Source organism: Lycorma delicatula, chromosome 12 (genome assembly GCF_047948215.1).
Source record: "Lycorma delicatula isolate Av1 chromosome 12, ASM4794821v1, whole genome shotgun sequence".
NCBI classification, from domain to species: Eukaryota; Metazoa; Arthropoda; class Insecta; order Hemiptera; family Fulgoridae; genus Lycorma; species Lycorma delicatula.
In genome coordinates this window covers 69,351,775-69,376,278 of record NC_134466.1, presented here as the reverse complement: position 1 = coordinate 69,376,278, position 24,504 = coordinate 69,351,775, and the positions used below count along the sequence as shown (strand labels likewise).

At 27.9% G+C, this 24,504-nt stretch overlaps 1 protein-coding gene across 1 annotated transcript in view; it reads right to left on the bottom strand.

Annotated features, from left to right (window-relative positions):
- The window catches only part of LOC142332795 (glycine dehydrogenase (decarboxylating)-like), a 78,009-nt gene that overhangs the window by 41,031 nt on the left and 12,474 nt on the right, over positions 1-24,504 (bottom strand). The window contains exons 2-5 of the mRNA XM_075379411.1: positions 20,940-21,125; positions 17,151-17,262; positions 2,450-2,625; positions 1,416-1,555 (exon numbers count right to left, since the gene is read on the bottom strand). Coding sequence (XP_075235526.1) covers positions 1,416-1,555; positions 2,450-2,540 — 231 coding nt within the window. The 5' untranslated portion in view covers positions 2,541-2,625; positions 17,151-17,262; positions 20,940-21,125. The remainder of the gene's footprint in view (positions 1-1,415; positions 1,556-2,449; positions 2,626-17,150; positions 17,263-20,939; positions 21,126-24,504) is intronic.

Below are 24,504 nucleotides of genomic sequence, written 5' to 3'. Positions count from 1 at the left end.
TTACTTAATAAGAAAGTTACAGAGATATTTTGTTTTTTTGAAAAAGCTTCCCCCCATGGTTTGATTTTACCCATTTAGGAACTCGACCAAAATTTTGGGTCATTATACTTTGTGTCAATTTGAAGGTGACTGGCACAAGATTATGGCAGTTATCGTGTCCACAAGAAAGTGAAATATATATATATACACATATATATATATATATACAAATAATGAAATTTTCTGGAAATTGATTCACGGTATTCGTTACAACAAGTAGATTTTTAAGAAATCTACCTAAAATGGATTGGTTTTGCATATTAGAACTGCATTATTCTACAATAATTTGTAAGTATTATTTTTTTGTAAACATTTACAAACGTGTAGATGTGTAGTAGTAAGAAGTGCACATGCTCAGACTAGCTCTCTTAATAATTCAGCCTACAAGTAATATTGTTTACAAATTTTTTTCTTGGGTGGTACCTTAAACTCATAGTTTCTTAGCATGTCAAATATATTGTACATCAATAATTTTCAAACAATTTAAATTAAACAAATTATAAAAATCATTATTTGGATGTTTTATTTCATTACTCGTAGTTTTAAAATTTGTAATAGTTTTTTTCCATATTTTTACTAATTGCTGATTGTTTTTAGTAAAATTCAGTATTATATTTGAGTTGGTATATAAACAAATTTTATTGTAGAATATAATGGAAATGGTAATAAAGTCAAAAGAAAAAATAAATAAATAAAACAACAGCATAATCCAACATCATAAATATGTTGTACATATAAAGTTATAAAATATTATATTTGGAAATTATTAAATTATTAGTTATTCCTTTAAGCAAAGTGAATTACTTTTACTAAAAAAAATGACTTACTATTAATGACAATGACAAATTAGTCACAAAAATTTTGTGAGTAAACAATGAAATTTGTTTCAAACTTGCAGGTGTAATATTAATCTTTTGGTAATTTCATGAAAAATTAAAAATCAAACAAAATTGCATAGTACAAATATCTTATCAAATTATCCAATCCAACATAATTTAGTCAAACCAATGAATTTTAACCGCTTTACAAAATGCTGGAATTATTAAAAGGTTTTTTCTTTTAGATCCATACATATAGTTTTTAGATTGTAAAACCTACATTATTAACAATTGTCAACAGAAACTTAAAAAAAGAGATGAAAGAGAAATCGGTTGATATTTGTATTGAATGCAGGGGATGCCATTTATGCTTCATCAACCTAATTGAGTTCTTAGTTTATCTCTACATATCTGAAAGCTTGTGTATTCAGAGTTGACATGTTTTATCTGAAATATTAAGACCAAAAGCAAAAAGAATTAGGTAGGATAAGTACATAAAACTACATCGACCCGTGTGTTATAAACTATGAAAAACAATTAGAGTTACAGTTTACTTACAGAACCGTCATTGAAATATCGAAGATTAATTTTTTTTGATGAAGCTCTTTCAAGAATATCATTCAGATCCATTAATGGTTTAACATGCAGTGTATCAAAGAAATGTTTATAACAGATAATATTCCCTGAATCTTTTAAACCTGAAAAAACAGTGCAAATAAAAATCAATAGGTCAATAATACCTAAAGGATTCTTACTAATATTTTTCTATGGAAAAAAAAAATTTTATGAGATGTCCAAAATCAGGCATACAGTATCATTTCTAACATACTTAATTAAATTATTATTTTAAAATGTTATTGTTAAATGTTATTGTAAAATTCTACAGGTATCCCATCTATTCGAGGAACCTTTCTGCCAATCAAATCCTTTAATGCTCTATTAAATTCAGATCTAGTACTGCATCTCCCTTTTAATCCTCTTCAACTTCTTCTTCTTCCTCTATAACACCAGTTAAATTTGTTCCGTATAACTCTTCAATATATTCCACCCACTCATCAGGCTTTTCTTTCATATTATAAATCTGTTTACCATCTTTATTTAACACACTGTTAGATTTTAACTTATGTATCACAAAATTCTCCTTAACTTTCCTGTATGCCCCCACCTATTTTACCAATGATCATTTGTCTTTCCACTTCTGAACACTTTTCTTTAATCCACTTTTCATTCACTAATTTGCACTTCCTGTTTATAGTATTTCTTAATTGTCGATAGTTTCTTTTACCATCTTCATCACTAGCATTCTTATACGTTTTACATTCATTCATCAGGTGTTATATATGCTCTGTATCCAAGTTTTTCTATCCAAGTTGTTCCGCCTAAGTTCGCTTCATAAACTTTAACTGTGCTTTATTCAACAACAAAATATGACAATACTAAAATCAGAAATGCAAAGAATAGTTGTATTTAAAATGTAAACCTGAAGAGTAGTAAAAGTTTAGAAGGCTTTTTAAAATTTGACAAAAAAAGAGACCTAACTTGTAATAAAATCTTATAAAAAACATATACCTTAATTAATAATTAACATATACCTTGTGAAAGTAATAATGCAAAATTATGAACTTTTGTGGCAATATCTTTTAATCCTTTAGGTCCATGATAAACAGCAAACATAGCAGACATATTTGCAAGTAATGCTTGTGCTGTACAAATGTTACTTGTTGCTTTATCTCTTCTGATATGTTGTTCATGAGTCTGGAGGGCTAAACTATAAGCATCATGTCCGTTAGCATCACTATAAAATGATATCCATAAAAATATAATTAAAATAAAAATTAATATATTTGAAAATATTTTCCTAACGTATAACTTAATTAGTGTTCTACTATTTTTATAAAAATGAGATTTTTTAAAAATATAGATAATATTTTTCAAATGCAACATAAACAAATTACGTTTTTAATCTTACCGAGAAAATTTTTTACTCATTTGTCATGTAAATATATATATATATATATATCTACTAGGCCTGTCTATCCAGAACCTACTCAGCACTCAGATCAGCTCAGGCAAATCCCGGGACCAACTCAGAGGCTCCTCGAGGCCTCCTGGGGCCTACCCCATGGCTGCAGAGCTCACTTTACTCATCATTCCCAATTTTCCAGGGGGACCAGTAGTGGTTGCTTCACCTCCAGAACTTGCTTTGGTCGCCATTCCCATCTACCAGGGGGCTCCAATCTCTGGACTCTCATGCTGTACGTTAGCCTCATGGTTGTGAGAATAATATTGATAAATTATAACTATAGTATTAAGGTTTTACACAAACCTAAAAAAGAAACTAAATTACAAAAGATAGAATAATAGTAGCTTTTCTTTCTTTTTTTCCTGTTTAGCCAGGACTTATTCAGGTATTATTACTTCAGAGGATGAATGAGGATGGTATGTATGAGTATAAATGAAGTGTAGCCTTGTACAGTCTCAGATCGACCATTCCAAAGATGTGTGATTAATTGAAACCCAACTACCAAAGAACACCGGTATCTACAATCTAGTATTCAATCCATATAAAAGTAACTGCCTTTACTAGGACTTGAATCCTTAAACTCTCGACTTCCAAATCAGCTGATTTGGGAAGACGCCTTCACCACTAGACCAACCCGGTGGGTTAGAATAATAGTAACTAAGGTAACTAAAGTGCACACACCTTTGACACAAAAAATCCATAACTTATTTCTTTGCTATGCTGGCAGAAATATAATAATGAAGTAAAAGGATTAATCTATCTTTTCCTTAATGAATATTTTTAATTCACAACTTCATCCTCCTTGGGGCGAAGAAATAATGAATATTTTTACTAGCTTAACCTTCAAGGGAGCAAGGTCCCTGTCGATGGCTTAATAGCTTTCCTGGGATAACACGAATGTATTCTGCAAATTTGAAAGAAATCGGTCGATTGGTTCTTGCGTGATGAGATAATAAACAAACAGATAAATATTTCCAAATAAGCATCTGTTATATCTAGAGTAGTGTACCTGATGTATGAAGACGTTGGCCTTTATCCTACTAACAAACGCCTAATTTGAATTTTGAAAATTGGATAATTGTTTGTAGAGATATTATATTAAGAACACCCCAGTGCCCCAGGGGCAACGTGTTTGTTACCAGTTGATGGTGATGATTGTTTTAGCTTCCCATGAAGTGCTTGTGTACCTCACCACTCTAGCTTCAAACACAGGCCCCATGGGAAGCACATTATTGTTAAACAGAATTTTTTTTACCATAAATTTAATTCTATTATTTTTATAATATACATTTGATTGAGTCAGATCATTCAGTTCAAACCTAGCTCACACAGTGACACAGACTCACAGTTCACAGTTCATTAAGTTTTGTGCTTCAACTGGCAAATTTCCACTACTACAAAACCTTCTCACTTATGCCAAGAAACGTAGGTAAAAATTTGGTTGCAATTGATCGAGTAGTTTTTTTGTTTATCATAAACAAGCAAAAACCCTCTTCCTCTTTATATGGTAGTATAGATTAGGAGTCCTAAAACAATATTCAATTTTACTGATGATTATTTTTACTAAACGCCACCGAAGCAATGTATATAACAAAAGTTAATTGCCATCATGTCATACATTCTGAACAACATACACTCTAAAACTTTTTCTAAAAGATCTTATTTTCAAAACCATAAACCCCTGGGCAAATGTTTACCCTACAGACTACCTCCATATCTTCCTTCTTCATTACATCACAACTCACATATGTGAAGAAAACTTGCAGGTTTTGAAGCAGGAAGATAACAGCCCTACGATCGACTTATTCTATGCAATACTCAGTGATACCAGGAGCTAGAAAGATTTTTTTAACAAGCAAGCTTCAAAAAGCATTGGATGAGACAGATTTTTTGGATGATCAATTAATTCTTCAAATCTTATTCCAAAAGCTGTTTATATGATAATTGCATTAATCGTTTATATGTTATGTATAATCATTATATGTTAAAGCATTAATCGGTGTAGTCCGGCCATAGTAGTATTTATGTCTTTCATTTGAATGTTCATGGATCAGATGTTACAAAAAGTAATTTCTTTCTGTAATCGCAAAAACAATGAGTAGTTGTAATTGGTATTACTCTATATTTACTGAATAAATAGCACATAACAAACTAAAGGTTTAAACTAAAAATATAAAATACCAATGATTATACAAATAGTAACATAATTATGGCATTAATCACTTTCTACTATGGACATGTTACCACATAAAAAAATTATTTTTAACAAACCATAGATGTTTGGCTGCAAAATACACTACTCAAATTTCAATACTGCTGATATTGATTCTATCAATCCCTTTCAAACAAACATTGAATTATTAAAAATAAAATGGAAAATCATTTTTTCCTATATAAATAGCTGTTTCAAACATCAGAAATTTTATTCTGTGTTCAACACAGAAAAAAATATAACAATAAACTTATTATTTTGTGCTATTAAAATAGATGGCTTTTCGAGTCACAATCTCTTTTGTTTCTAAGATACAAAATGAAAAATATGACTGCAAAAATAAATTGGAAATATAACTCAATTTATAGTAAGTCAAAAATAACTCAATTCAATAATATAATTGTGAAGTACAAGCTATTATAAAACATTTGACACTATTATATATATGCAAATATTTTAATTTTTCAAATATTTTTTGACAAAAAAAACTTAAATTACAAATAATTTAAGGAAAGTTATTTTACAGAGTTAAACTAGGGATATCAATAAAAAATTTAAGTGTAAAAATTTAATTTTGTCTTTCTATCAAGGCATTGCCCATCTAATTTTTTTTATTAGAAGTGAACAGGTTATTAGAAAAACAATTTTCATCTTAAAATGGAAAAATTACATCTTAAAATTGGTAATTATAAAAGTAAGTACAGAAATTTTTATTAATAAATTAAATAGTAATAAAAAAGATATGCCTTTGCACTAAGAAAGATTGCACTAGTAAGCAATATGATTTTACATGGCAATAAAATTAATCTAATTTATTTGCCTTGTCTTGCAGTTAAACAAGAAAACACTACCAATGATCTAATTTCAATAAATTTTTTTTGTGCTTCTAATTCATAGATATATCATACTAAAAATCTTAATTTTTCAGGTACTGAAAACAATCTACACAGTTTTCTAAACAACCCAAATTATTCAAAATGAATTTTTTTTTCTTAATTATTAATTTCCTTATTACACAAAACACATTTGTAATAAAAAAATTCTAGTCTTTGATATTTAAGTTTCTACTTGCTATTTATCAAGAAAATTAATAATGGATAAGATTTGATCAGAGAAAAAAGGCAACAATTCTGACTTACTAGACACCAATCTTGACTTAGTAGACAAGATTACATCATGGTCCATTTCTGTTTAATTTATTTTAATGGTCCTCAGATTTCCTTCAAAATTTAATTACTGCTCCCATATATATTTAAATTAGCAGTGCATCATTTAAAAAAAAAAATCTCTATAACTAATAATTTCAAAAATTAATTTATTAAAAAATATATATACATTGCTATTTATGGGGGTGGGCTGAGAAGTTTCAGGCCTGACATATAGATGGCGCCGCAGGTTTAATTTCTTACTGGTATTCTATAGTATACTATCCTTCACTAGCTTATTCCTTCAAACTTATTGCAACGTTTGAGCAATCAAGTATAAAAAGAAAACGACCCAATCTAGCAAAATATATCTTGTTTCATATGACAATGCACCAGAACATTCATCAATTGACACAATAGCTAACATCAACCGACAAGTTGTAATTGCTTTCCCAAGCGCCTTATTCACTAGATTTATCACCTATTTCCTAACCTCAAAAAAATGGCTTAGTGGATGATTTGAGAGTAATGAGTCACTGATAGTGTAAATGTATATTTTGAAAACTAGATGAATCTCATTATAAAGTTGGTGGTATAACTCATTACAGCACTATTATGAGAAGTATATTAGTCTTTGTGGAGATTATATTGAAAAAATAAAAGCAAAAAAAAAAACAAAAACCTGTTTTTTTCTTTTTCAGGTCAGAGATTATTCAGCCCATCCTCCTAAGTCAACTAAATTTAATGATTCTGTAATGTTTTTCTAAACTATAAAATTTCATTATATTTTAAGAAAAATTAATAAATAATAACTTCATTTGTATGTATTAATAATTTAATTTATATAATCAGAATAATCACTTTTTTAGAATAATTCATTAAATTTATGATTACAATTATTTCATTTTAAAAATTCAGTCTTCAAAGAATGGCATGGAAAATTAGCAAAATATAAATTTATATTCTGCTAATTGAAATATAAATTTCAATGCTGAGATTTATTTTCACTCTTCTGGAAATTTTTTTTTTATACTATTAGTTAAACCTTTTTATGGAGGTCACTAGAGAATCATGTTATCCAAAATAACTTTAAATTCCCTTTAAAAGGGAAAGGTGACATAACATATTTCTCCATTATGATGCTTCAGGCAATGTAAATCTCAATTGGTTTCCAGCCTACAATGTATCACTGCATTAATGATCTTGGAAGAGAACAATAAGTTATTGATGAGTCTTTAGTATGTATATAGATTGTATTTTTATGGTTAACTTTGAATTTGTGATGGGTGTAAATGTAAATGGGCTGCATTAAGTGTTCCTAATGAAATATTTTGGGAAAATTAAGTAAAGGTTCTAGAGGCTCACGTTTGGTTCAGTAATATTGGTAATGTATTAATATAAAAAACAATTCTATACATTCATGGTGAACTAATTAGGAAGATGATACAATTTTCAAAAAAAAATCATTTAATAAACTGGTTGATGAAGATTGGTAAAAAGCTGATCAATTATCCAGAAAACTGACTTCATCACCTTAATTTCCACTTTTTTTGGTTAATCATTCTGTATTACTTCACAAATTTATAAAATAATAAAAATCAATAAAATCCAATTTATCATAAGTCATTTGAAATTTTAAAATGCTTTCTTATGCACTAATACGAGAGTTGTTCATTAAGTCCTAAGAAAATCCAAGAGATGGCGCTCGTACTATCGAAAATGGTTTGCTTTTAGTAAGCGTCATTTGTCGCTAGAGTGCAGTTAAAGTTTCAGCTGTATCTTCATCACATGGTTTCAAAGTCATAGTTGATTGAAGCAACAAACTATTGTTTATTTAGAAAAATGGAAAAAAATGAGTTTTGAGTGATGATTAAACACTTATATTTAAAAGGCTTAACACCGAAAGAGATCAAAGCTGAGTTGGATGAAGTTCGTGGCACATCTGCTCCTGTGTTTGCAACCATTTACACAATTGGGCAAATGAGTTTAAACATGGCCATATATCCACAAAAGATGAACATTGTTTAGGACGTCCAGTGAAAATGACCACCCCTGAAATGATTGACAAAATTTATGATGTGGTTTTGAGAGATCGATGAATCAAATAGTGCAAATAGATGAATCAAATCTGCAAAATATTTGAGGCCACAGGCATATCACAAGGTGTTTTCAATTTTGCACAAAAAATTCGGTGAAAAAAATTTTGGCAAGATGGGTGCCGCATTTGTTCTGTGGAGAATAAATGTAATCGTGTGGTCGACTCTGAGGATGTTTTGGTGCTTTTCCGTTGCAACCCTGATGAGTTTCTGCATCGATACATAACTGTGGACGCAACATGAATACACTATTATACTTCACACACAAAGGAACAGTCAAAACAGTGGGTTTTTGAAGGGGAACAGGCTCCAAAGAGGGTGAAATTGGCTAGCAAGGTGATGGCCACGGTTTTGTGGGATGCATACGGTATCTACACTGATTACTTGGAAAAAGGACAAACAATAACTGGAAAGTATTAAGTGTCATTATCGCACCGGTTGAGCAAAGAAATCAAGAAAAAACATCCTCTTCCATCAAGACAATGCACAGGTGTACACCCGCGCAATTTCGATGGCCAGAATAAAGGAACTAAAGTTTGAATTATAACAAATTCACTGTACTCACCGGATTTGGCCCCTAGTGATTGTTTTTTTATTTACAAAATTGAAAAAAATCACTTGGCGGGCAACAGTTCATGTAAAATGAGGAGGTCATTGCCCAAAAAGATGCTTATTTTGAGGACCTTCTGAAATCCTATTTCTTGGACGGCTTAAATAAGTTGGAGAAACGCTTAGAAAAGTACATAGAGTTAAAGGTAGATTATGTTGAAAAATAAAGAAAAATTTACACAAAATAATTTTTTTCTATCTTTTTCTAAGGACTTATCGAACAATCTCATAATTATTTTTTTAAAAAGTAATAATAATGTATATATATATATATATATATCTGCCAAGAACTATACTTGGTACAGCGCTAGCATAATGATGTTAATTCATCAGTAACCAGATTATAAAATAGAACCAGACAAATACCTTGATGTAATGAAGAAATTTTTCAATGTAAAAGGAAAAAACAGTAAAATAAAATATGAAGTGAAATGAGTTACAATTCTGCTCATTCGAGTTAAAACAAAAGACCTGACAAACTAAATTATCATAATTTAAGTTGTGTACTCAAGGACACCATCTCATATTCTTGTATTCAATTAGTAATTTAACAGATCCCACCCAAACCTTCTTCAAGGATCTCTTTAGTAATAAATATTCCATAAGTCAGTACAAATTGTTTTAGGTCTAACAAACATTATTATCATTAAATTACTCATTTTATCAGAAAAAATTATTATTTTGTTTTAAGTTTGATAGAATCCTAACTAGTTAGTACTCTTAAATAGAAAAATACTAAAAATAATAATGCCACAAAATTAATCAAATAAAACGATCAACAGAAATAATGTCATATTTTATAATGATAAATTTTAACATTAATTTATGGCTTTATATTTAATAATAAGGCAAAAGAGAGCAGACCAACAGAAATTTAGAGCTTGGATAATAATAGTACCAACCTGTATAATCTATTTTACCAAATTTTGTAAAAAATAAAAAATTTTAATACTTATGTTATTGAATATGCATTGTGAAAATACACCAATGTTAATTACATGCAAAGTGGCTGAAAAACATTACAAATTTTAATGATAATAATTTTTACATTTTCATATAGCTAACTGTGAAGAAATATGATTCAATTTTTAAAAAATCTAATTTTATTAAAATTTATAAAACAAAAAGAAAAAATTTCATTGGAATATTTTTGCTGATGTAAGACAGGATTTAAACTTTTAAAAACTGATGTCACGTATACATATCAGCTATACGTTTAGCGTATTGAAGAACAAACTTATTTTAAAACTTTGTCACTTAATAACATGAACAGAATAATTTTTGCATGTGATTATTAGATTTCACTATTGATTTTAAAATATACTAATTATTTCTCAAATGAATATACTAAATTTAACATCAAATATACATATGGTGAAGAAAATCAGGTCACCAATATCTTTAATGTAATCAACAAGCACTATGTGTAAATAAAACTAGTGGGCAATTGTATTCATTTATTTATGTTTATGAATTATATAGATAGTACAAATAATTAAAATTAAATTTTATTAAAGGTTGCATCAGACTAAAGATAAATAAGTAATTATTATTATTAGTTCATAAGTAAGTGATGATTAGGCTGGGAATAATGAGAATTATTCACTTTTCATGAAAAAAACGACTAATAAAATTGAAAACTTTCAAAAGAATTAGTTAAATTGTGAATTTTCAATTTCTAACATAAAAAAAAGTAGTCTACATACTAATAGCTTACTATGTCTTATCTATTGCACTTCATAAAAATATAGTATTGAAAAAATTAATGTTACCAAATGCTACAAACAAAATATACCATATTGCAACATAAACTGGTATCTAAGAATGGTTGCACTCACTTCATTAAATCAGTTCCCAAACCATATCTATTATAATCATTCAGTTCTTCAATGAAAAGTATACTGCATTTTGCTAATATGCAGTATACTACATATAAAAAAATGAAACATTATTTGTAATTAAAAAAAAAATTATTTTATAGAAAGGTGGATCTATGAAATGATGGCCGATTAGTGTATTATATAGGACCACAGAACATTTTTTTTAATTTTATGTTCTTATTAACAGTTGATGACTGATAACTTTAAGTTAAGATCTGCAATGTAAAAAAATTAACTTCAACTGAAATTACTTGTATTTCATTGACAGCAACACAAAACAATCATTATTACGAATAAATAATATTGAATAATAATATAACAATATTTAAGTATTTATATAACAAAATAAAATTTTACTGATAAAACAAAATTATACAATAAAATGTACTAAATAAAAGGAACTAAAATAAAATGTTTTTAATAATAATAAAACAAAAAGTTAAATAACATTTAAATTCTATACAATAATACAGATATAAATAACAAATTAATTACAACTATCAATAAAATAATATTAATGAAATACAAAATTAAAATAAAATTTACATTCTTTCTCCTAAAATATTTTCCTTTGCAATAGAAGAGAATTATATTTAAAAAAAAATATTTATATATATATATATATATATATATATATATATATATATATGTATATATGTATATATGTATATACACATGTAATCCTAAAAAGTAAGTAAAATATAATATATAAGTAGAATTTAAAGATAGTTTAACATTAAAATCATCACAATAATATTACATTATACTTAAACAAATGTTACTACAATAACTACAAACTTTTCCGCTTTCTGAGCAAAATACATAATATTACATTACCAACCAAAACTTACTTTTTTTACAAAAAAACACCATGATAATTTTAAAAAGATAACATTTAAAAATCAATGGCTGAAAAAATTATACGCTCAAGTAATTCTAAAAATGATATTATTACCACATGATCGTTTTTCTTAGATTACCACATACTCTATTTTAACCAACTTAAAAAACTATTAATGACAATTGCAAATTAGGTATACTATTAAGTATATTAATTGTTTATATTCTTAAATAAATGTAACCCAAAAAAAATATATATATAAATTAAAAACTTGACTTTTTTCCAGTATGACAATATTGTAACCTATAAAAACTGAAAATACCCCTTTCTATATCACTAAACTAGGGATGGTGAATTCATGCCACACATCCTGTGAGGAAATTATGTAAACATGAAGTAGGAATATGGTAGGAGGGGCATGCAATATACGTAAGTATAATTTTTTATAAGATGTTACATATTTTTATTGGTAACACATTTCAATCTATTCAGGGCAATAAGTTCAACAAAAATAACACAAAATAAATTAACTTAAAAAAAATAGTTCTCTAAAAATCATCAAGGTTAACCTTATCCCATTGACCAGAACACTAATACATTTATGATACCTACTTGTCTATAAATTACACTCGTAGCAGAATCTATAAAAAAAAATTAACAATTTTAAACATAACCTGTAAAAATAAAAACATAAAATTTAGAAGGTTATTGTGCATATGATACCACCTGAACCAGGCTAGCTTTTATTTAGATGTGTAAGGGCATTCTGCTTCCTCATTTAATTCTCCATCACAATTTCATAATCTTTATGAGATGATGAAATAAAAAAATCTGATTTTTAAAAAAACAGATGAAAATTGTTTGAATGTTGAAGATAAATGTTTCAATAATGAAACTAGATAGAAGATATTAAAATTACGTCACTAAATCATTCATTCAGACTGTAATGAAAAATTTGTGGAGAAAATAAGTGATAAATTTGTTCCAGAGATTTTTGTAATTCGAATACTAATTTAAATGATTTATAACAAACTAGAATAACTTTTTTAAAACTGGCCACAGCGGGAACAAAAAAATTGTTTACAGAAGCATCTTTTCCAGCAAAATCATTGAAGAAATAAATTACTATAATACTATAATGGTGTTACATAAGTAATTAGGGCCACTGAGACAATTTACTACAAAATTAACTTTGTAACAGATAACACAATTTGTGCTAATTAGCTTTTCTTAAAATTGCACACTGAAAATAAATAAATAAATCATTAATCAGAAAACATATTATGCATATTGCATATTAGAAATATGCATATTGTAGTTTCATTCTCTACAGACAGATTTATCAAATACAAGTATAGAGGCAGAAAAAAATTACTATTAATATTTCTTGAAGGAAAAAAGGGGGCTTAGTGCTAGACAGTAGTAGTTTTCCTGATAATTATTTAGAACTTAACCCCAAACCTGTACATATATCAAGCATATAAAAATCAAAGCAACTTAAAATTGTACACGCTAAAATGGATATTATACACATTCAAAAATATCTTCAATTAAGCAAGAATATTTAGGGACATAAAGAGAAAAAAAATTATGTTAGGATGATAAGTGCACCTAATAATCCCATTTTCCAGGAACATTCCGAATGAAATATCAAAATATATTTACTAAACTTTTTTGTAAATACTTTAAATGCTGAGAGTATAAGTTATTATACAACTGATAAATTCATTACATTAAACCATTTATTGTAAAGTTTTTAATAAAGTCATCATAAATTAAAAGTAACAGAAGTGAATTTCATAGCAGATTTTAATTAACAGTAGTTATATCTAAATTCAATCTTTTATAAACCAATGATTAATAAGAACACTCTCAAATAGACAATACTGTATTGTCTAAACCAACTACAGCCATTTATAACTATGATATTAATATAAAACTATAATTACAGATAAAACCCATCATTAACTTGTGGATATAGATTCTACTATCTTCCCATAACTGTTACAACAAAACTATGATAAAAAAATTCAGCAACAAAAAAGTATAACAAAATTTTAATAACTTAGTTTTAATCATTTTATTCTCCCCTCTCCCAAAAGAAAATGAAGAAATATAATAAAAACCACTGATAAAAATAAAATATAATTTATCTTATTAGTTACAATATACAATACAAATAATACAAAAAAGAAATATATATATATATAATAATAATAATAATCATTTATCACAGCACAAAACACTTCATAACAAGTGCAATAAACTCTGTACAATTTTTACTGAATGTGTTATCTTTTACTAATATTATATTACAATTCCATTACATTTTTTTTTTTTCAATATTTATGTGTAATAATTAATTATTGAACATAAAATGCAAAACTTTTTTTTCATGAGTACAAACTTATTTTATTTAATTACTGTACATAACACGTGATGTCAATGTACTCGAGACAAATGTAAATATTGCATTACAAGGCAATCAATCATACATAAAAAACAGTAGAAATAAGATATATTAATCAGTTTAATATTTAGTTATTTCGACTTAAAAAAGTAAAATAATAATTGAAAATTCTACTCTGAAGCCTTTTTTTATTTCATTATTATCCCAAGATAAAAAAATAGATAAAAAAACCCAAGCAAAAAGCATAAAGTAATAAAATAACCAGACAAACTGATTAATGCTGAAAACAGAGAATTATTGTTACATATTTTATCACTTTATTAACTTACAAGATATCAAGTCTTGATGCCGTTTTCAAAAGTCATCAAATTATAATCTATGATAATGTATACAAAGTGAGCAATTTCCCCATAGCCAACGAGTTATGTTATCGAACAACAAACAGAAATTGGGGAAAGTAAAATTCATCATTACAATAAGCCCAATATTATTGCTACCATCAATGCATACCAATGTATGTGTATTATAGACACAGGTACATTTTTACATACAATGCATACACAGTACGGAATCTGTGTAAAAAGCAGCAGAAAATAAGCATTACAAAAGTAGAACTATAGATTGATAAAAAAGGAGAATAAGAAGAAATAAAAGAAGTAACGGTTATTGAAAATCAGTAAAGAATAGAAGATATTCACTACTAAAACTTTAGATCATATAACAGGTGAATGGTAGAGAAACTGATTGCATTATCCACCATAAAAATATAAATCACGGTATAAACTGTCTTTTAGTTACAAATTCACAATATCGGGAAAAATAGATTCAAAATTTTTTTCATTTTTTATAATTTAATTAGGGACCATCTAAACAGTGAAAAAACTGATAACATGCATTTTATAAAAAAAAATTTTCAATTAATTTGTATACTTGTTTTAACCCTTCGACTGGAAGGGTATCAATAAGATTATTGATAGTTATTATGTTCTGCTGATAGTTTGGCAATGGCAACTGTGTTATCTGCAAATTAACAAGAATTCTGATCAGTTATTCAACTTGTGAGGGCAAAATGGATGAAAATGAATGAAATTCATCATTAACTTGCAAAGAGTTCATGGACTTAATATAACAACAGTGCGGTAGGTATAACATTAAATGCAGCATATCCTTTCACGTAAGTAGTTAAAGAAGATTTAGGTAGTAATTACAGTATTACTATAATAATTACTTTATCACAGTCAAACATTTGAAAGTGAAATTACAGTTTTTTCACAGCACAATCTGGAATATTATTCATGACCATTTACATTATTGATAGGTACACTCTGAACAAATGAATAATAAGTACAAGAAATGTCATAAGGGAGTGTTCCTCACTTATTTCCCATGGTTTAAAGAAGATAAAGAATTATCATAATTAATAATTACTAGATTCCATTACAATCTTGAGACAAACTCTCAAGCAGTGTAGGAAGCATCCTGTAAAAATGAAAGTGAAAAATGACTGGATCAAAAATTCACCATCTTTTACCAAGTTGGTACTGATCTATGGATTTTGTGCCCAGACACATCTGGGCACAAATTGAAGCTCACAAGCTTCAATTTGAAATGGTAGTTAAGTTGAAAAATAATGTAAGGATGAATATTTTCAATACATTCTCTAAATCAATAAAAAATGCAAAAATATATTCAAGTATTAAAACCTATTTTCTGACTTCCTTTCATATAGTTATCTTGATAAGTTTCTGTAGCAACAGTATTACCTTAAGTTCAAGCTGCATAGTAACAAACAACCACCATTTATAACATAAAATCACACTAACCTAATGAATACCAGTTCATGAGTTTTTTAAAGTTTTTTTTTTGGTAGCATTTTGACATCTTATTGATAGCAAAATTAAGCAACTACTTTAATTAATACTAAACTGGAAAATGAAGACAGTGATAGTGTATTCATAGATTTCATTATGATTTTAACTTTCAGTTAATAAACAAACTCTGAACATAAATAAATTAACATGAACTTTTAACAAATATGGGATTAAATTTGAATTAAAAAAATATTTTCACTATATGGATTTGATCATTTTAAAATTTCCTAGACAAAAGAATTAAAATATACTAAATGGAGCATGAATTATTAATAGCTTAACTAAGGATAGTTGTATGTATGTATATATATATATATATATATATAAAATCAACTAATAGGTGTTGCAGCTATGTTACTATATCTACAGGATTCTTTTCAATCATTATAAAAGAAACTAGTTTTAAAGAAGAAACTGTTGGGTGGGCAGCTTAAATTAAGTTACATTAGGAACAAATTGACCATCTTTAAAAGTTAATGTAAAAAATTATTTAACATAGGTTCACCCAGTAAAAATGAAAAGCAATATTTTAGAATGAAACACACAATAATTAAAAATTTAAGATAAATAAGAGTAATTGAAATGGTAATAATATAGTAATTTCTGAATAAGTATGAACACCACCCTTATACCTACTTCATAAAATTTATAGATAAAACAAGACACAAAATCAAAGCATAATACACAAATGTCCAATATCTACACTGAAATAATACAGATAATATGAATACAGTTACAAATATTCAATTTAAATAAACTTATTTACAATTAAAAAAAATAACCTGAGTAAAAGTGTATAAGAAAATACACGTGTTGAAATTCTGGAGTAAAAAATTATAATAATGAAACTGCTTTGAAATTTAAAAAAAATGAACAAAAACAACAAAGAGCAAAATCCTATAACGATGCATATAAATACAATTAACTACAGTAAGAAATAAGCAAGTTAGTTTTTATAAAACAATATCAGAATAATCAACAAATAAATAGATGCAAATACAACAAAAAAGAAGTGAAAGTGAAATCAAAAAAGCACTTACATCATTCCTTTTTTCATTTATTCTTTAAAAAAGAAAAAAATTAACGTTAAAGAAAAAACTTAACGTTAAGTGAAAGTGTAAAAACAGAGATGCGCTTTTTGTATGTATTTAATAATAATATTAATTATTATTTTTTCCTTTTATCACAGTACAAAATGTCGCCTACCTCTGATTCTATTAACAATATTGCAGATTTTCAGTGCTGGACCAAGTTTTAAACCCATATACTTCATCATCATATCTGAATTAAGAAGAAGCAATGCTTTTCCATCAATTTCCTGAAATTTAATTTAAACAATAAAAGTAATTAAAAAATAAAAAAATTTTTTACCACTATCACTATTTTCATTAAAAATTACTACTGCCAATAGTTACTCTCAGAATAGTGTGTTTAAGAGCGACAGAAAATGTTAAGTTTCAAAGTCAAAGATACTTATCATTAAACATACACTAACATACAACATGAAGGAGATGAAAGGTCATTTTTGGCTTTGATTCCTATAGCAGGAACTGAAGCCAAAAATGACAATTGTGATTTTAGGATCAGTTCTTTGTCCATCAATCATTCTTATGAAAAACAAAAAATATAAAGTCCAAAATGATAGATTTAAAATATATTAAAATTCCTAGGCCTTTTTCTGAGAAATCATTTTATCAAGTTATTAAAATGTCTCATCAGTAATAAAAAAAAAAAATTATTTTATGAAAGCTAGTACAAACTTAATGGAGAGTTATGCCAGAGGAATAAAAAAGTTTTCTTTTTATACCCAACAGGCACTTACCCATTAGGCTTACTGTGTAATCATGAATATAAAACGGAGTCCCTAAGTTGATCTACTACAAACAATCACCTACAAGACAAAATCAAGGATGCAGTGACTCTGCATTAAAGATACAACAAAAAATCAGAGTACTGTCATCTTGGATGGGTGCACCTAGCAGTCCCTGACCTACATTTAAAAACTGATAATAGAAATGTTTAAGGATAAGGAAGAGAGATGGGAAGTGAACAACTAATGAAACAGAATAAAATTTTAGCATCTCAGCCACAAATATGGATCTCTATTTTTGACAAAGAATTCATGGACCCTTTGTCAAGTATATCCTGACCCTGTACGAGAAGACATCATCCATGTGGGAGTTTCGGTCACCACACCAACCCCTCCATACTTAGCCTTTGAGATCAACAAGCAATAACAAAGAATACGAGAACAAAAAAAAACCCATGAATACAAAACAACAACAGAAACAGAAAGCAGGAATGCCAAGTGGCACCCTAGACCCCCTCAGCAATATTTTTTTATTCAAGTAACTTATGAAGCTCTCCACTATGACTCATTTGGCTTGGTTTCGCCAATTAACATGGAGATCTAATGCTGACCCAATATTTTCGAGCTGACAAATAGTCTCTGTGTGCATCAACTCGTACTTGAAGCATTTATACAAAACATGATGAATGTCATCCAACTGCCTGCATTGTAGACACATTCCTGAGTCCACCAGGCTCAACCTCTGCAGCCTGTCCCTAAAAACACAGTGCCCAGAAGGCAAGAGTTATCCCTCAAGCCACAATAAATAAGCAACTGCCTCTCAGTTACTAAAAGATGCCAATATGACGGCACTTATGGAGCCAGGGCATTGTCTTAACATAATTTATGTGGTACTCAAGAAAAAGGATAAAAAGGAGGATCTTTGAAGGAAAATTACATACTTTGAAAAATCAACAAGCTTCTAGTTGTAAATCAAGCCATATTGATAAAAGTACACTTGAAGCATTTACCTCATACCATTAAGAGTAGCTAAGATGTCCAAACCCCACACAACTGCAGATAACCTTATATTGCCAGTTGCAATTTGTATGGTCAGTGGTTTAGTAGTCATGCAAAAAGCAAAAAAAAACTGATAAAATTGTGCTTTCTTATTGCACAATACCAAGGCGAATCAATGATACGGCTGTTGATGTTCATGATCAGATAATTCAGCAAGTTAGTCAACTGAATCTTTTAGTATTCAATTTGATGAATCAACATGTATGGTAAACATTCTTCAGTTCTTATGCTTTGTGAGATATGAATGCAATAAAGACAGACTACAAAAAGAAAATATGTTTTTTCTTTTTGAAGATTTTTGTGAAACTACTAAAAACTACAACATGGACTGGACAAAATGTATTGTAGTATGTAGTGATGGTGCAAAGGCAATAAAAGGAAAGAACAATGGATTTCTGAAAAAAACTAAAAGATCATCTTATACCATGGGTGGAATGGTCTTCCTTCAAAGACATGGTCTTGCCACATTAATATACTGGAAAATCTTAAACAAAAGCTGTAGAAATGGTTACTTTTATTAAAAGTTGACCATTACAGAATAGGCGGTTTGCTAAACTATGCGATGTAAGTCAGATGGAAAAGTATTAACTTGATTACTGGAATTGCAAAATAAATTAATAATATTTTTCCAGGATAAACTAAACTCCACTCTCAATGTTTTTATAGAATAATGAGTATATGTTGCTGTTGGCTGAATGTGAATTTTCAAAGATGTAATAAAAATATTTTATTAATGACAAAGTTCGTTTTTATTTAGAAGCTTGATATCTGGAATATTCATCTTCAAAGCAAAAATTTTGATATGTTTCTGCTCACTTCAGCTTATAAAGAGAAAAATTTGGATGAAGACAATTATTCACCTCAGTTTGGATAGCTTGGAAAGATGGATTTGCATGAGCTAATATCTCGGTTGAAGTATTTCCCACAAGATAAAAATGATTTCTTGAAGAGACGGGTACTGAATCCATTTAGTGAAAATTGTGTTCCAACTGCTAAGTTTCTGGCTGAAATTCATGATCAGCTCATCGAATTGTCTGCAGATAAAATGTTACAACTGCAATTCACATCTGAAGATTTAGATATGTGTTTGCTTGCTTGTTGAAGTGAATATGGAAATTTAGTCATAGAAGCAAGGTAAACATTAATCCCTTTTGCCATGACTTACCTCCATGAAAAGAGTTTTTTTTTAATCTATGGTTGGGCTAAAAACTAATTATAGGAGTCATCTTTTATCACTTGAAAATAATTTGCTTTTGTGTGTTCACAAAACACAGATCCACATATGCAGAAACTTTTAAATGAAAAACAAATGCAACCACCTCAATAATTTATTTTCTTTACATATGTACTTATAAATAAAAGTAAAATGTTTATAATAAATGATTTTATTCTCATAAAATTATTTCATTATTGTTTATGTGTAAAGTTGTAGGCTATTTCATGACCCCCAGATTGAGAAAAGCTGCTCTAATACAACCCCCACTTCTACTTTAACCTACATAAAGCAAATGTCTATCACACGATACACATGGTTGCATGGGTGTGCAGATACAGAAAGACACATCTTTACACTATGTCTTAACTGTTCACAAAGGTAGAAAAATATTTTACTTCAAAGAATTGGCTATATGATTATTTGCTGAAACTTAATATACACTTCAGGTAACAATATAAATTCTAAAATGTTGCTAAATGACAAAAAACATAATTATAAAGTATCGTGTAATTCTACTCTTCTAGAATCCCGATTGATGTTACCCAACTTTTATTTGTTGGAAATATTCAATGTATTTAATTATTTTGAAGTTAACGTTCATATTTGAAAATCATAACAGTTTAATCATTTAAAATTCATAATAATCATACGAACTATGGATAAGATTTGAGAAAGATACTTCTATAGATATTTTCAATGAGAATATTTAGTTACATGATTAAGTTACACAGATCTCAACCATATCTGACGTGTAATGTTAAGGACATGTTGATATAAAGTTGTATTAACCCTTGTTAAAACAACAGTATATAAGTTTACAAATAAAAAAGCACAAAACTATTTTCTACGGTGTTGTGCCTAATTTAAAAAAAACCTGCTACACAAAAATAAATATATTTTTTAAACCTACCAGTTGGAGAATGTTTCTGGGTTGTTGAAGTAACTGTATCTAGGTTTGGTTGTGCTGAAGGACTTCTTAATAATGGTAACGTTGGAGGTGGAGGAGGCGGAGGAGATAACTGTATTGCATCCGGTGAATTCCCAACCACTGGCACACTACAGACTCTACCTTTAAAACGACTTGCTCCAGTACCCACTGTAAAGATACATTCAACAATCATGTAAATTATTAACAATAAATACTATAATAAAAATAAAAATTTCAACCAGTAATTATACATAAAAAAAAAAATTTATGAATAATCATCAGTCTTCCTCCCAGAAATAATGAAGTTATTAATAAAAATTTTGATCAGCTAACTCAGCAACTAAAAATAAAGATTTTTGAAAAAACTTTTGTTTTCTTTGAATGACAAAATAAGTTCTGAACAACAGTGGAGCATCAGGTACCTGAACATCACTCTTCTGAAAGCTTGTAGGATATTACTGCACTGTAACTTCAGATGTTCCTAAATAGTGGACATGACATGTGATATACTGCTCCAGATTCTGATGTGCAGAATCAATGTCCAGGAAACACGCTTCTAGAATTAAACAGAAAAATCTAAGATTCTTTCTAAAAATGATTTTGTATTAGCATATTACTGGTATAATATTTAGTCCTTGTTATCATATTAATATACAAGTGATGTAAAACAAAATAAATTTCAATTAATAGTGTTCCACAATATCAAGTGTTTTAATGCTAGTTAACCTAAATCACATTTAAGTAAATCTTTTATACGTTCTTAATAAATACCAATATTAATACATTCAAATACATCTACTGTACTGTAGATTAGCTGATACCATAGATAACTAGTTGCAGATGGATTGAAAAAAACAATTTTTTTGATATGTTGAATACCAATTGCTGCTTTTTACTGTTCTGGCAGTCATTTATCAATGAGGATAGTCAACTGAAACTTAACTGCACTACCAGGATTGTTCGGAAACTTTTTGGACTGTTAATAGTGTAAGAATGACAAAATAACTATATTATTCAAATATGATCCTTTGGATGATGTACTGCGAAGATTCAGACACATATGTTTAATTTTTTGTTTGTGGTGATTGAGTAAAGTGAACAGGTTTTGATATTTTCTGCAAAATAGATAAAATTAAAGTTTGAGCTATTTTTAAAAGGTGTAACACACCCAATGGATATACATATGTATGTATAAAATTGGTGCTGATTCGTTTAATAAATTAAGTCTTGTGTAGTTGGAATTATAATCATTTATATTGTGAATTGTAAATATTATTCATATACATGTGAATCTTTATATAAGTTATTGTATCCATAAATGTAATGATAAGTTATTGTATTAATGATTGAAATAATTCTTAAAGATTGTAGTAGACTAGTCGGAGACTGGAACAGGACTGTCAGAATGAAGTGATGAGCATGCTTATGTACTGTATATGGAGCCGCTGAATCATCAGAAACCAAGTGCATCTAGAACGAGCAGAGTGAAGTGAGCAAAAAGTGAACATTTACAAGAGTTTTTAAAAATTAAATAAGTCATTTAAATAACCCTCTTTGTTTTCAACAGTAAAAAGTGAGTTAGTGAATTTAAAATTTACTTTTAGATCCATTCAAATATTGAACATTCTAGAAGCCCAAAAATTGCTACAACCAAAGAAATCACCACTAAAATCCACAATGCTGTATTAAATGATCAGACAGAAGGTAGACAGAAAACAAACATCTCAATTGAATGTGTCCTTTATAATTTACATGACACTTCGGTATGAACCTTTCCTCTTGATGGATGCTGCATCTGTAAACAGGCGACTGAATACTCCTCACTTTGTAGGGAAATTGCTCACTTTGTATACATTATCATAGATTATAATTTGATGACTTTTGAAAATGGCATCAAGACTTGATATCTTGTAAGTTAATAAAGTGATAAAATATGTAACAATAATTCTCTGTTTTCAGCATTAATCAGTTTGTCTGGTTATTTTATTACTTTATGCTTTTTGCTTGGGTTTTTTATCTATTTTTTTATCTTGGGATAATAATGAAATAAAAAAAGGCTTCAGAGTAGAATTTTCATTTATTATTTTACTTTTCTAAGTCGAAATAACTAAATATTAAACTGATTAATATACCTTATTTCTACTGTTTTTTATGTATGATTGATTGCCTTGTAATGCAATATTTACATTTGTCTCGAGTACATTGACATCACGTGTTATGTACAGTAATTAAATAAAATAAGTTTGTACTCATGAAAAAAAAGTTTTGCATTTTATGTTCAGTAATTAATTATTACACATAAATATTGAAAAAAAAAAAATGTAATGGAATTGTAATATAATATTAGTAAAAGATAACACATTCAGTAAAAATTGTACAGAGTTTATTGCACTTGTTATGAAGTGTTTTGTGCTGTGATAAATGATTATTATTATTATGTGTATATATATATATACATATATTTATTTTTTTTTTTGTATTATTTGTATTGTATATTGTAACTAATAAGATAAATTATATTTTATTTTTATCAGTGGTTTTTATTATATTTCTTCATTTTCTTTTGGGAGAGGGGAGAATAAAATGATTAAAACTAAGTTATTAAAATTTTGTTATACTTTTTTGTTGCTGAATTTTTTTATCATAGTTTTGTTGTAACAGTTATGGGAGGATAGTAGAATCTATATCCACAAGTTAATGATGGGTTTTATCTGTAATTATAGTTTTATATTAATATCATAGTTATAAATGGCTGTAGTTGGTTTAGACAGTACAGTATTGTCTATTTGAGAGTGTTCTTATTAATCATTGGTTTATAAAAGATTGAATTTAGATATAACTACTGTTAATTAAAATCTACTATGAAATTCACTTCTGTTACTTTTAATTTATGATGACTTTATTAAAAACTTTACAATAAATGGTTTAATGTAATGAATTTATCAGTTGTATAATAACTTATACTCTCAGCATTTAAAGTATTTACAAAAAAGTTTAGTAAATATATTTTGATATTTCATTCGGAATGTTCCTGGAAAATGGGATTATTAGGTGCACTTATCATCCTAACATAATTTTTTTTCTCTTTATGTCCCTAAATATTCTTGCTTAATTGAAGATATTTTTGAATGTGTATAATATCCATTTTAGTGTGTACAATTTTAAGTTGCTTTGATTTTTATATGCTTGATATATGTGCAGGTTTGGGGTTAAGTCCTAAATAATTATCAGGAATTTGAATAAAGAATTGAATGCAGTTATCTGAAACATTCAAATCAGTACTCTTCTATAATCTATTATTGTTTTGAAAAATCATTGTTTAAAAAGAGTACTGGTAGTTAAATTAATATAGTATTTACAATGTACGTAGCTGATGGTATGTTAGGTTACTACATCATGTTAGGTCAAACCACATAAAAGTGAATTTGCTGGTGAGGACAAGTTTTTGTCATTCCATTCTGATGAGCTTTGAAGGGTTGCAATAGTAGGGGTCTACTACCTTTCCAACCAAAATGTTGCACAAAGTTGAACAAGTTTTTCACGGCGT